Source organism: Neopelma chrysocephalum, unplaced genomic scaffold (genome assembly GCF_003984885.1).
Source record: "Neopelma chrysocephalum unplaced genomic scaffold, ASM398488v2 Primary Assembly neopelma1_74, whole genome shotgun sequence".
In the NCBI taxonomy this organism is placed as follows: Eukaryota; Metazoa; Chordata; class Aves; order Passeriformes; family Pipridae; genus Neopelma; species Neopelma chrysocephalum.
In genome coordinates, this window is record NW_020897735.1 from 9,702,465 (window position 1) to 9,715,637 (window position 13,173).

The 13,173-nt window shown below is 47.5% G+C and overlaps 1 protein-coding gene across 3 annotated transcripts in view; it reads right to left on the minus strand.

Moving 5' to 3' along the window:
• Window positions 1–294: 294 nt before the first annotated feature.
• The window catches only part of MAPKAP1 (mitogen-activated protein kinase associated protein 1), an 85,914-nt gene continuing 73,035 nt past the window's right edge, over window positions 295–13,173 (minus strand). For all 3 annotated transcript variants that reach the window (XM_027687693.1, XM_027687694.1, XM_027687692.1), the window contains 3 exons: window positions 12,617–12,754; window positions 3,101–3,198; window positions 295–1,314 (listed from right to left, as the gene is read on the minus strand). In XM_027687693.1, coding sequence (XP_027543494.1) covers window positions 1,189–1,314; window positions 3,101–3,198; window positions 12,617–12,754 — 362 coding nt within the window. In that variant the 3' untranslated portion in view covers window positions 295–1,188. The remainder of the gene's footprint in view (window positions 1,315–3,100; window positions 3,199–12,616; window positions 12,755–13,173) is intronic.

Below are 13,173 nucleotides of genomic sequence, written 5' to 3' on the forward strand. Positions count from 1 at the left end.
CTCAGGGCTCAGGACGTTTTCTCTGTACAAAAGCAAGGGTTGAGGCTGGCAGAGGTCGGGCTGTGCCGTGGGACTGCCGTGCTCAGCTGGCCCCAGCCCCGGGGGGTTCAATGTCGTGTGGAACCAGGGCAGTTCCATGACATGGGGATGTGTGTGCAGAGCTCCAGCGACCTGGAGAGATGGATGAAAGACACCTGTGGTGAATTCAACCAAAAACGCGGCTCTGGGTCTCAGCAATCCCATTCCCATGTTCCCTGATGTATTAAGGATGGACAAGGCCAACATAGTTACAAATCCCAGTACAAAGTAGGTATTAATTTTTATTTTTAAAGAATAATATTAAGAAAAGGTGAAGGCATTTCTCAGTCCCAGGTGCAAGGTGCCCCAGAGGAAGGGCCAGGCCTGGGGCAGCAGCAGCTGTGGGTCCTGGGCAGGAGGATGCTCCTCTCCAGCACCAAGACGCTGCTGTGGATTTCCAACTACAGCAAGGAACTTCCAATAAAGCGTATGCAAAGCTGAAAAGCACAGTTAAATAAAAATATTTTTGAACAAAACAAACCACAACAGACTCGACTGTCTCAGCATCCCTCACTAAGAGCTCCCCTGCCACGGCTGCTGTTCCTGGCTCACGGATGCCTCCTGCACTTCAGCAACAGAAGTGAAACCATCTGGGACTGCAGCCTCCCCCCAAAAGAACTGTGCATCATATGGACCTTGAAAAAGATTACATCTGTTTATTAATAGTAAAAATGGATACATTTGTCCTACATTTTGTTTTTAGAAATTTGATCATGTCACAAGCAATACCTGCGTGTACGTGGGTGGATTACAGATGTATATAATTTATTTTAACCAGGCTGTGAAATAATATGTAATCACATCTCTTCTTGTGATTGTACATAATACAGTAATTAAATGATGCCAGTCTACGTCATTCTCTTATTTCTAATCAAAGGAACCTGAAGCGTAACAGTCTTCTTTCCGGCTGATATGGCTCTTTATTTCTGTCACAGGGGAGACTTCCCATCACCAACGAGGGAGAATCTTCCAGCCGTGAGAGACGGGATAGTTCAGATTCCTTCCCGCAGCTCCTGCCCTCGGGCAGCAGGAGCTCCCCAGTCCCGGCTCCCCCTGTGCGGCGGGAGCGGCTCCGAAGGCGGCACACGCGGCTCTGCTCGAGGCTCGGCCTCACTGCTGGCCCGACTTCTTCTCCTTCTGGAAGCTAAAGCTTGTTCTCCTGCTCAGTTTTCTTTGTTTCTGAGCAAAATAATCTGCTCTGGCTGTGCTTGCTCGTGACTCTAGAATATAGTTAACCTGCAAGACACGAGGGGATGTTTAATTTCCTCGGTGGTTGGGCAGGATGGCCTGGGACGGGCAGGGACCCCCCACACCACGCACCCAACAGGGCCTGGGGGTAACTGGCCCCAGTGGCCACCAGGACAATGATGACAGAGAGAGCCTGGAGCACCAGAAGAGCCCAGCACATCCACCCATGTCCCTTGTCCCACCTGGTCACCCAAATCTCTGGTGAAGGCAGCGAGCGGAGCCCCAGCACTGGGATAATCCTCTAATGGGCTTCAATAAAGGACTTTATCAGCCTCAATAAAAATAATTCTTCCATTATGATGTTTGCATACTCAGCTGAACTCAGAGTTTTTCTGTGTTTTGGCACATTTTACTTGATGAAAGCATTTTTAAATGATATTTAACAAGCCTGTTACTCCCTAAATTTATTATCTCCAGTGCTTTGTGATAATCTCACAGATAATTTTAATGGAAGGTTAATGCAAGAATCAAAAAGATAAAAATGCCCTTTGGTCTGCCATTAGCTGGTTAATATGCTGTGGCTTAAAACTTGCACAATTTTATGCACTGTAGAGTGTTTCACTTTCATTGCATATTACAGCTTAAGGCATAAAAATATAGGGAATTTTCATGGTCAATAAAGCCTCCATTTTTCTCACTTGATCATGTAAAAAACCTAATTTGAAAAGTCTGATTTTTCTGCATCTTCTAATGCTGATGGAATTGAAAACAAACCGGTGACTTGTGCCTGAAACCAGAGAATGTTCCGGGTAAACGAATGGCAACTTAAGAAAAAAGTACTGTTTGATAGTATTTCTCTCTTGAATATTCATATTATTCACAGTAAACCTTTTTTTTCAGCCTTCTTTTATGACCAGTCTCAGATATGTGGAGTCACCATCCCTGGAAGTGTTCAAAAACCAAGCAGACCATGATGTGGTTAGTGGGCATGGGGGTATCAGTGAAAGGTTGGACTGGATGATCTTGGAGGTCTTTTCCAACCTTAGTGATTTTGTGATGCCATGATTCCAAGTGTTCTGGATTACAATAGCTGATTTAAGATAAAGTGGGAACAAAAGAATTGGCCTAACAGCTCAGAAAACCCCTCAAACACATTCACCTTCTGTGTTATGAATAAAAGTCATTTTATCGCACGTCAGTTATTTAACAATCCTCCAAACTCCACACAGCCAATAAAAGCAAACATAACAGATGGTTTGCCAGAATTACTGCTTTTGAATCTTGACTTGCTACGAAAGATGAACTTGTGGAAAATTCCATTTACTCTTCCAAGGGTGTAACAATAATTTGTTTCCCAAAGCAAGGGAGGACGTGTCTGTGCAGAGCCCCAAGGGAAGTGAACGATCCTGATGGAGGATCCAGTGAGGAAGAGCCCCTGGGTGCTCTGTGGGAACACCTGGGTGAGGGGCAGGAGCACCCAGCCCCACCCAGCCCCTGCACCTCTGCATGGCATGGGGATGCTGAGCACCTCGTGTCCAGGGGTGGGAACCACCTGGACACAATAAAATTTGGTAGTTTCCTATAAAATTCCACAGAAAACTGGTGGCTCTGTTAACTAGAAACAAGCACAAAAGGAAATGCTACACACGGACAGGCAGCAACTGTCTGAAGGATGAATAAAACAACAGGCAGGGAGCAGCCAGTCTGGCAGGTTAAACACACCTCAGTGGTCCTCAGGCCTCGTGTGTTTCCAGAGCCTCCTGAATTCTCACTCTCATGTCTAACAAGTGGTAAAACACCAGGATTTTGGGTCACGTTAAAATTTAATACCCACCTTCAGTACAATTTCATTGACAGTAGCAGCATCTGATTCAAAGTAAAGGTGTTTGTAGTCATGATTGCTTAGATATGTAAGTTTAAATATTGCATGACCTGCGAAGATAAGAAAAAAACTGTTCAGAATATTCCTGTAAAGTTTGAGCAGAGCTCGTGTGCCTGACAGAAGAAAACCACAGATGGTGATCTCCGCGTACCATCAGCACGACAGAAGGAAGCAATGAAATGCTGACAGGCTTCTCATGTCATTTCAATTTAAGGCAAGTGGTGGCTTACAGGAGCAGCTGAACTCCAGTCAATAAAGTTCCTTTTCCCATCACATCCCCACTGCAGGAAATGCAAAAATCCATCAAATGGCTGGTTAGCTCTGCTCGCCCCACACGGGCGCTCACCGGAAAATCACCGCGCACAGAGGAGGGGGGGTGGAAAAGAAAGGGCAATTAATCCCAGAATCATCACTCAAAAACCTCACCCCAAAACATGCCCTGAACCCCCCCGGCTGCTGCTGGTGAAGGGGAATGGCCCCACTGCCCAGCACCAGGGGACCTGCCCAGCACACTGGGAGCCGGGACTGCCCCTCCTGCAGCGGGAAGTCAATTAAACTGTGGCTGTAATTAGCTGGCAGCTCCATGGCTGCTCCCAGTCCCACACGGAGGGTCCCAGGGGTGCAGTGGACACACGGTGCCACCGGCCCGGTCACCCCCCAGCTGCCCTGGGAGAACGGCCCAGGACTGACCTGCAGTGCCAGGAGGGACAACTGCAACACAAAGGGGTAACTGGGACGTGTGGGAGGGCAAAATATCCTTCACTTGTGTGAATGCTGATGGCTTCAAAGTGAAAATTAAGCATGTTCTATACATGATACTTTTCCAACAGTTTTCTCCTAATTTATTCAGTTCAACAGCCAGAGTTAGCAATCCATAAAGCAGCAGCCACGTTACTGTAAATCCAGGTCTTTCCTGCAGGAAAGCTAATTGGAAATCTTATTTACATTATCTAATTCTCCAGATTTCCAAAAAGTGACTGATATATGCTCAGATCGGTGGCCAGGAAATTTGAGACGCAAGTATTTTATTGTGGAGTGTTAATTAAACACCATTATGACGCACTAATCTGGAATATAAATTCTATATTGAAAAATTGGCTAATAATAATAAGAAAAAACCCCACCCTTTAAATCATTTGACAAATGATACCCTAGTGGTACTAAAAATGCAGAAATCCAAGCTGGGAGCTCATCAGCATGTTAATGAATGCAGCTCTGCCTGGAATGCAGCATCTTAATGATTCCAAAAGTGCCCCTGCACCACTCCTGGGGATGGGACACAGCACCACGCCCACCAGCTCCCACCATTTTCCTTGGACACTGAACATTCCAGTTACAGACACTGATTACTGAAAATGAGAGTGGCACAGAACAGGGTCAGGAGGACCCCAGTACACTGCTGTATTTTGGGTTTGAAAGTTCATTGGGTGGTTCTTGCTGTGGATCAAGACAAAACCTGTTCAGGTGTTCACTGCTGCCGTGGTGGAGGATGGCTGGGTGTGTGGGGTGGCACAGCATGGGATGGCCCCACCCAGGACCCCCAGCTTTCCTTCACACCAGGGAGCTGCTCCTCCTTTCTGGCAGAAGCACCAGCCCAGCTGAGCAGCAGCACAACCCAGAGCTTCCCCCAGCACTGATTGTCAGATGTGAGGAGTCAGCTCTCCCCAAGGCAATAGAGCAACAGATGCCCATACCAATCCCAAAGTGCCAAGCAGTGGGAGACAGAGCCTGCCCTGCTCCCTGGGAGCCCAGTGCCCACCCCGTGCTGTGTGGGACCCCTCTGGCACAGCTCACCAGGCAGCACTGCCAGGGGCAGCTCCCAGTCCCATTGGCACAGGGGCTGCTTCGGCCCTGCCTTTCTGGCCAAGCCTGGACTCACACCCTGCAGGGGCTCCAGGAGCTGCAGGGGACACGACACTGCTGCTGAATCCATGGCTGTGCAGGACCAGCTGTGCAGGACCAGCTGTGCAGGACACGCAGCCCCATCCTGCCCATCACTCGTGATGCAGTGGAAAGAAGCCAAGAAGACTTTTCCTTAGAAAGCCCCATTACAGCATCATGTTTATGGGTTCTGAGTCCACATCACACTATTTACGGTGTGAAATATGAGTGCACTGAAATCCTAACTGGCACTTTGCTCTGCTACTCTTCTAGCCAGATAGAATTTATGAATTGTGAGATTGATTTCCATTTCCAAGAGTGCTTAAATATGTGATGTACCTCTTTCCAATAGAGCACCACCCCTGACAATTCCAAGATCAATAGGAGCTTCCATGGTTTGATGTTTCTGTATAAGAGGAACTGGTAACAAACAGCAGCAGCTCAAGTGGCTCCTACTGCACGTGATGGGAGGTTCAAACCACAAGCAGACTCTGCACAAGCAGCTCCAGTACCACCAGTTCCACACCCACAGTGGTTTGGTGTCTGGGGGGAACTTCAGTGTCCTGCAATCAGGATTAATTAGCTGCACAACAGGAAATCAATGCTATTCCCAACTATGTTTATCTGATAAAACAGTTATGGAAAGCAAATGGAATGACAGAAACTCCTCTGTCACCAGCAGCTTTTGTGCAGGCCCAGCCCACAGCGAGCTGGGCACAGCCCAGGGGTCTTGTGCTCCTCTCCAGCCCCACGGCTGCTGAGCCCAGGGCTGACCCCACTGCCACAGCAGGAGAACAACATCTTCCCCACAGTGCCCTTTGGCCCCCACTCAGAATGCTGATAAATCTCCTCCAAGCCCAGCACTAATGGGTTCCTGTGTGGTTACTCTGGTACAGGAGCCCACAGCCGATGCCGGCGGAAGGGCAGGATGCTGCTTCACTGGGAATTCACCAAGGAGAGCTCAGGGCAGGATGCTGCTTCACTGGGAATTCACCCAGGAGAGCTCATTGACTCCTTCAGCACCACCACTTACATTCAGCTGTTTGCCCTGTCTCCTGATTTTTAGCCCCACAAGGGAAGGCAGAGGCTCTGCAGTGCCGAGCTCACCCCTCTCCTCCCCCTCCCAAAGGCTGGTGGGACCCCTGTGCAGCCTCTGCCCCGTGCTCCAGTGCCCAGCTGCTCCCTGTCCCTGGGTTCACACACAGCAGTGAGCAATCCTGCTCAGCTCCAGAATTCCTGACCACAGTGTGCTTCCACAGGCAGCAGTAAATCCTGTGCTAATTCCTGCAATCCCGGGAAAACATCCAAACCCTCGGAGGGCCACTGCTCTGCACCTGATAAGGTGAAAAAATTATCACTTCTTAATCTAAGTAATAAACTCTTTTTATCAGAGTCTAAAAAATACTGGAAAACAGTGTGCCTGGAAATACAGAATGCCTGGAAAGCTTTGGCAGGATGTGAATTTGCACAAGAAAAGACAATTTTTTTAACCGAATCTGACAAGACTGGAAAGAGTTTTTCTTCTTCCCCTCCCACCCCACAGTTCAGCCCATAGCAAAACCATCTCTTTGCCAAAGCCACTCTTTAAACAGTATGCACAGAATTAAATCACTAATTAGATGGAGGATGAAAAGAATATTCATGAATTGGACAAAACAGAAAACAAACACTGGGAAATGCAAATTTATGTTAATTTTTCAATATACCTTGATGATTGCTTTGTCATTACAGGGCCATAAGGCAGAAGTCAACAATTAAGAGTTATTAGTGGAATAAATAGCTGGAGAAGGACCTCTCTGAAGAACAAAGCACTTATGGACATCGTTTGACATCACTGATTCTCACCACTTCAGAATGGTGACCCCAACAGGATCAGACCCTGAAATCTCTTCTCACAGGCCCAGAAAGGATGAAAAAGAATTAGAAATACACCAGCAAAAAGGCAAGGAATAAGAAAAATAAAATACACACTAGCAATGTACCGAGCTTGGTTAGGGACACAGACTGACCAGGAATGTTGGCCTGGGTGTAAAAGGGGGGTTAAGCCCATTTTATGCAAGTGATATTTATCCCAGAGGTACATAATTTAGAGGCAGTGATGGCAATCAGTTCTGGATGAAATCCTGACCCTGCTGACACCAGTGGAGCTACCGATGGGTTCAGGTTGCTCACCAGGAGCCTGGAGTGGATCCTCTCAAACCAGGCAGTACTTTAGTAGGAACAAATTATATGAATGTTAAGGAAAAAAATACCAGCTGTAATCCTGTGGGCTTGCCCCATTCTCTCAGGGAGCAGAATACTCCATGATCTCTTTTCTCCAACTCATCTTTATGTTCCACTGCAGGTTTGTTACACAGCATTGCTGTTAGAGGGTGCCTTGTGTCCAGATGTCCTGAAAGCAGAGCTGCAACTGAAGTGCTGCACACCCCCACTTTTGTGTCAGATTGTGGTAACTATTCACACATCTGGATTTTTTCCCCTCAAAGCCTTTTGTTTCTTCCTCAAATTATTATCAAAGGCAGAATACTAATAAAGATTTTTGCAAAAACGCTGAAAATTGAGGTGGAACTTGGGGTTGCCCAAAACCTCTTCACCGGCAACCTTGTTGGGGAAAAAAGATGATAAATAAATCAAAATGCACTAAGCAGTGTTTCCACATGGCAATCGGCTCCTCCACTGCGTCTGCAGCTCATCAATCACGCATTGTCTGCCTGAGAGGAGAGCCTTGTAAATGTCACATCCACTCAGGCCCGAGGAGAGGCGAATCAAAATGCAGCGAGGAGTTTTAATTGGATAGTGTAATTAAACTAAAAAACCCCAGCAGAATAGCTTTGACAGGATAGATGAAGACCCCTTTTAATAGGGCTACAAAACAGATTTGTTAAAAGGATGAGGCAATGCACGCTCCTGATTGCGCTCAGGAGAACTTTTATGGAGAAGCTGTTCAAGGGGGACGCAGTTAATCAGCACAGCCCTGGCTGTGGCAGGAGCTGCTCTGGTGATGCTGTCCCCAAACCACTGCCCGTCCCTACACAGGGACACTGGGACCCCCCACTGCCCCCAAAGCACTGCCTGTCCCTGCACAGGGACACCGGGACCCCCCACTTCCAGGCCCTGTTCTGTGGGACACGTCCCACCGAGTGCTGCCCAGGCCATGCAGGCTCCCGAGGCTCCCCGGGCTCAGCCCTGACCCCCATGGCACACGGAGCCCCCCGTGGAGCCCCCCATGGAGCCCCCCATGGCACACGGGGCTGGCAGCACAGCCAGGGCCATCTGTGCCCCGCTGCCATCCCCCGAGGCAGCCCCAGCCTGCCCAGCACCTGCCTGTGGGTTCACCCCTTCTGTTCCACACTCACACGGCCCTTTCACTTCCAGCCTGAAGTTTGGGAACATTTTCTCCGCTGAACCTGCTTTTTTACCTTTTGATCAGAACCTGTGATTGGTCTCCCATCAAGAAGGAATTTTATCCTGTTACTTCACAGATGCTCTGCATTACCCACAGCGGGAGCGGGGATCTCAGGAACCAGCACAGGGCATTTTGTGCACCATTTGCAGAGCACACAGGTAATCCCTGCCTCTGCTCTGGCCCCACTGCAGGCTCTGAGCAAACCTGCAACGTCTCTATTCGAGCTCCCAGAGCAGCAGGAACCCGATGCCTTCCCAGTGCTTTCTGTGTATTTTCAGCCCTTCCACAACCCAGCAACGAATTCATTAAGTCAGTATTACCCAACGTGCATAATCAGGAGGAACTGGACACTGAATTAAAACATCAAATACCTTTAGCTTTAAATGAAAACTACATAAAGGGGGTTCAGGCATGGCTCTGGCTATCACTTACAGCCAGGGTGAATACTGCTGGAAAAGCTATTTTCGTGCAGATGTGGAATTCAATGGGAAAGACTGACTCGTGTAGCAACATCAATCAAAACGTCGGCTCGGCTGGCAGCTCTCGACAGTAAGGCAGGTTCAAAGGTCACGGGATAAAGAAAAAGCCAAGCTCTGGTTCAGCTCTAATATCTCCTCGCTGCAAGTCTTGCCGAGGTACCTGCCCCCCTTCTGCACTCGCGGCTTTCATTAATCTTCTTGCCATCTTTTTTAACTAGTCATGCAGAACCGCTCGATAGCGAGACATATAATGGGGAGGCCCTGTGCCTATTACCAGGTTAACACTCTGTTAAGCCCCAGTGCAACAATGGAATCAGAATTTAAAGGAAATCTTCAGCTGCAGGGTGCAAAGCGGGCAATTAAATTACAAACCAAAGTTACCCGTGTACTCCGTGACCTACAGAACACCTTTGTTTAGACTTACCTTCATACTGAGGGTATTTTGACCTAGTAACTGAGATGTCTCTGCTTTATGAAAACAAAAAAAAAAGGCAGATAAAGGGTCACAGAGAACGTTGCTTCAGCGTCTCAAGTAAATTATCAAATGAATCCAATTTCTGCAGCTGGTGTAGGACACAGATGGATGGGAGAAGCCCACGGTGAGTGCCCGACTGCCCGGCCCCGGTGGCACTGCAGGGCTGCCCTGCCCTGAGCTCCTGGGCCCTCCCCAGGCAGCCCTGAGCTCCTGGTCCCTCCCCAGGCAGCCCTGGACATGGCACATCTGTCACGGCCACGCTCGGACACAGAGCACGGCACGGAGGGCAGTGACACTGAAGTTTCTCTCTTGTCCAAGTAATGTAAGAGACATTACCAGAATCAGATTTCCTTTAAATTACACTATTGCAAAGGGATATAATTGTATTAAACTTATTATGTTGCTTCCTTAAGACTTTATATTATGTACACTTAATTGAGATACAAAGCTCTTTTCAGCTATAAAAATGACAACTACTTTATTAAGGCTTAAATCTTATTTCTCCATGATAGGATGCTTCCTTTCAAGACTCAAAACATTGAGAATCTCTCGTGATAATCAGGCTGAACCTGATTTAAAGAAGCCATTTGTGCCCGGTGTTCTCAGGTTCTGATGGCACTGGAGGGAGCCAGCAGGGCCAGCACCTCTTCCCTTGCTCTAAATCAAGGGAGTCAGATTCAATCTACAAATAAAAATTCAAATTCTGACCCAGGGCTACTGCAAGGGCAAACAAAAATCATCAGCCATCCCTGCCTACAGTCCCCCCACTAACGGCCAGTGAGATGCCAGAGCTTTCTGTTTTCATTTTCTGTCCTCACTGAAGGCAGTTCTGAGCTCCACAAACTTGTGGCACAGGAAAGCTCAGCCTGTCCAGAACGGCTCCAAGACATCCATAAATATTCACACCACATCAGCTCTGAAGCTGTTGAGGCCTTTCACACACGTGCAAGTGCCACTAAAACTTCACTGCACGAACCTGTTCAGAGCAAACCAAAGAACAGGCACACAAGGCTCTCACCGAGACACCGGCCCCAGCACTCAGCCTTGACTCCCAGCACCCCTTGTCCTTACTAAAAAGTACAGTCACATGTGGCAGCTCCTGCAAACCCTTCACCTCTCCGAGCAGGGCTCAGCTGGGTTCCAACCCTACCACGACACCCAGGGAGGGAAGGCAGCTCCAAACCCAGACCCCGTGTTTCACCCGGCGTAACAGGACAAGCACCAGTGTGTGTGCAGAGCACTTCTGGAAGAGGAGATGGAGCATGGTTGTGTTACAAAAGATAAAAATATGAAAACAAAATATATTGCAGAACTCAAAGACCTTATCTGTGCTCAGCCTCTCTTTGCAATAATTCATTCAAGGAAGATCTGGGAATAATTTTTGATGTAAACTCTGCTACAAACATACATCACCGTGCTGATAAAAATCACAGACAAAACTTGTGAAATACAGTGAGTTTCATTCCTTTATGCTACTAAAATAACTTTTTTCCATTTAAAATTCAAGAGATACTGATCTGCTGCTCAGTTCCACAAAATGCATCATTCTGAGATGTCACACTAAAAGTCTCTTCTGCTGGCCTAAAATAATGACTTTTGGAACATCTTTAGTGAGTTGGGAAAAGGTCAGCAGTTTCAGAAGGAAGTATTTTCTCCTTCTGGAACTCTGTTGAACCATTATTTAGTAGGAGAAGTCTAAGATGGTCACATGAAACGTGCAAATAAACCCCTCAGGACCATAAGAGTTGCCTCTGTTGCAACCTGTCAGTGTCCTCTCCAAAGCCACCGTGATTCTTCCCTCAATGGTCCCCATGTGCAGGTACAGCCCTGCTGCACCTGGACTCTATTTGGGGGTTGAAATACCTGGCTTGGCAAGATTTGGGTACAGACATCATTTCCCACAGCAGCAGGTGCTGCCTCTGGGGCTGGAGAGCCCCATCCCAGCAGGACATGGCCCAAGGTCTCCAGGGACCCCTGGGTGCTGAGAGAAGTGGAAACCTTGGGTTTCAAGGTCAGCTCTTCAAATACAGTCTCATTTTCAGGCACAATTTTATCTCCTCAAGTGTTTGCATTTGCAATGAACTGTGGCTCCAACCCAGAGATCTGACAGGATTTACCAGGGCAAACTGCCCCTCGCCCTGCACACAACCCTCATGTATTTCAGACCACCTGGTCACTGGGGAAGCTTCTCCTTAGGATTGTGCCTCCCCAAGGACCAAGAAATCTTGATGGAGAGACAGAAAAGGAAGACAATGACTAGACCAAGAACATGGAGGTAGGGAGGGGTAATGAAGGAGAGAAGGATATAGTTCAATAATTGCTGATAAAATCTGTGGCAGCCATAAATTTACTCTTCCAAGAGAATTCAACAGATCATTACCTCTGTAAATATGTATCACATAATTCTCCCTCTCTGTCACCTTGCAGATAAGTACTTAATACCAGCATCCCTACTCTGCAGAGGCACAAGTGCAATAAAATCCATCTGAGCTTTTGAACTACAGTTGCTTTTTGATCGTAGACAGTTCCATTTTGGCCCCACTGGGAGACATTGCCCGAGTCCCCCAGGGCCCATCTTGTGCTTTTTAAAACAAATTTTCCAGATAGAGACTCTCATTACTCCACTGATGCAACAACCAGAAGCCCTTGGCTTTTGAAGCCACACTCTGAACAGCCACTTCTGGTCTCTGGGTGCTGACTGTGAGCTGGGACATCCAGCCTGTCCTCAGAGCCTGGCACAGCCACTGCTACAGCTGGAACACTCAGAGCAGCACCTCCAATCCCAGTGACTGGGATCCCAGTGACTCAGCCACGGCTGAGCCAAATTCACACTGAGCTCATACTTACTGTATATCCAAGATCCTCAGTTGCACCAGTCTGGATGTGAAAAAAAATCCAAAAAAATTGCAATTATATTGAAACATGTATTTTCCTGATGTGCTGTGGGGCTGGAGACAGCTGGGCAGAGCCAGTGTTCCCTTGGTGTGACAGTGGGCAAGAAACACTGAATGATGCCATTAGCTGAGAGCAGCACCAAAGGACACCTGTAAAATGTGTGTCTGTTTATGCTGTGTTCTCTATAACAGAATTGAGTCAGATTAAAAACATCCTGTAATGAATAAAATACACCTATAGAAAGAAAAGGACACGGTAGCAATAATTCTTTGGACATCGAGCACATCCAGGGAGGGAGAGGAGAGGGAACATAAATAAAAAGCACTACTCACTTGGGCTTTTTTCTTCCGCAAGGTCACAGGCACAGAGGAGTTCAGAATCGATTGAAATGGGTTTCTGCTTAATCCAAAACTTAGTGCTGGCCTTCTGATTAGTAACAGGGTCTATCTCTACCTTGTCTCCAGAAATACCTGAGATGAGAAAGAATAGAGAGCCACAACAGTGATCTGTTTAACCGATTTCATATCAGCCGTTTGACACACTTTATAAATCTTAAATGGGCTGAAGGTATATTGCCCTTCTGGGCTTTCTGCAAGCACGGGAGCTTTTGAAACCAGAAACAAATGGTTATCAAACTGCATTGATAATCTGCATTTTATTCCCCTGCATAAGCATACCAAAAGAGAGAAATAGCACAGAAAAAATTCTTCCCAACGCATACAGAGCTCTTCTGGAAGCAGCAGCTACATGAGCTGTGAGATTTATAGGAGATACTGCTGGTTTTTCAGTCACCACTGCTCTGTGTAATAGACACTATCACCATGGGCCCTGCTCCATCTGCTGCACAGCAGACACCAGAGTCAGAGAATAGAATCACAGAACAGAATCA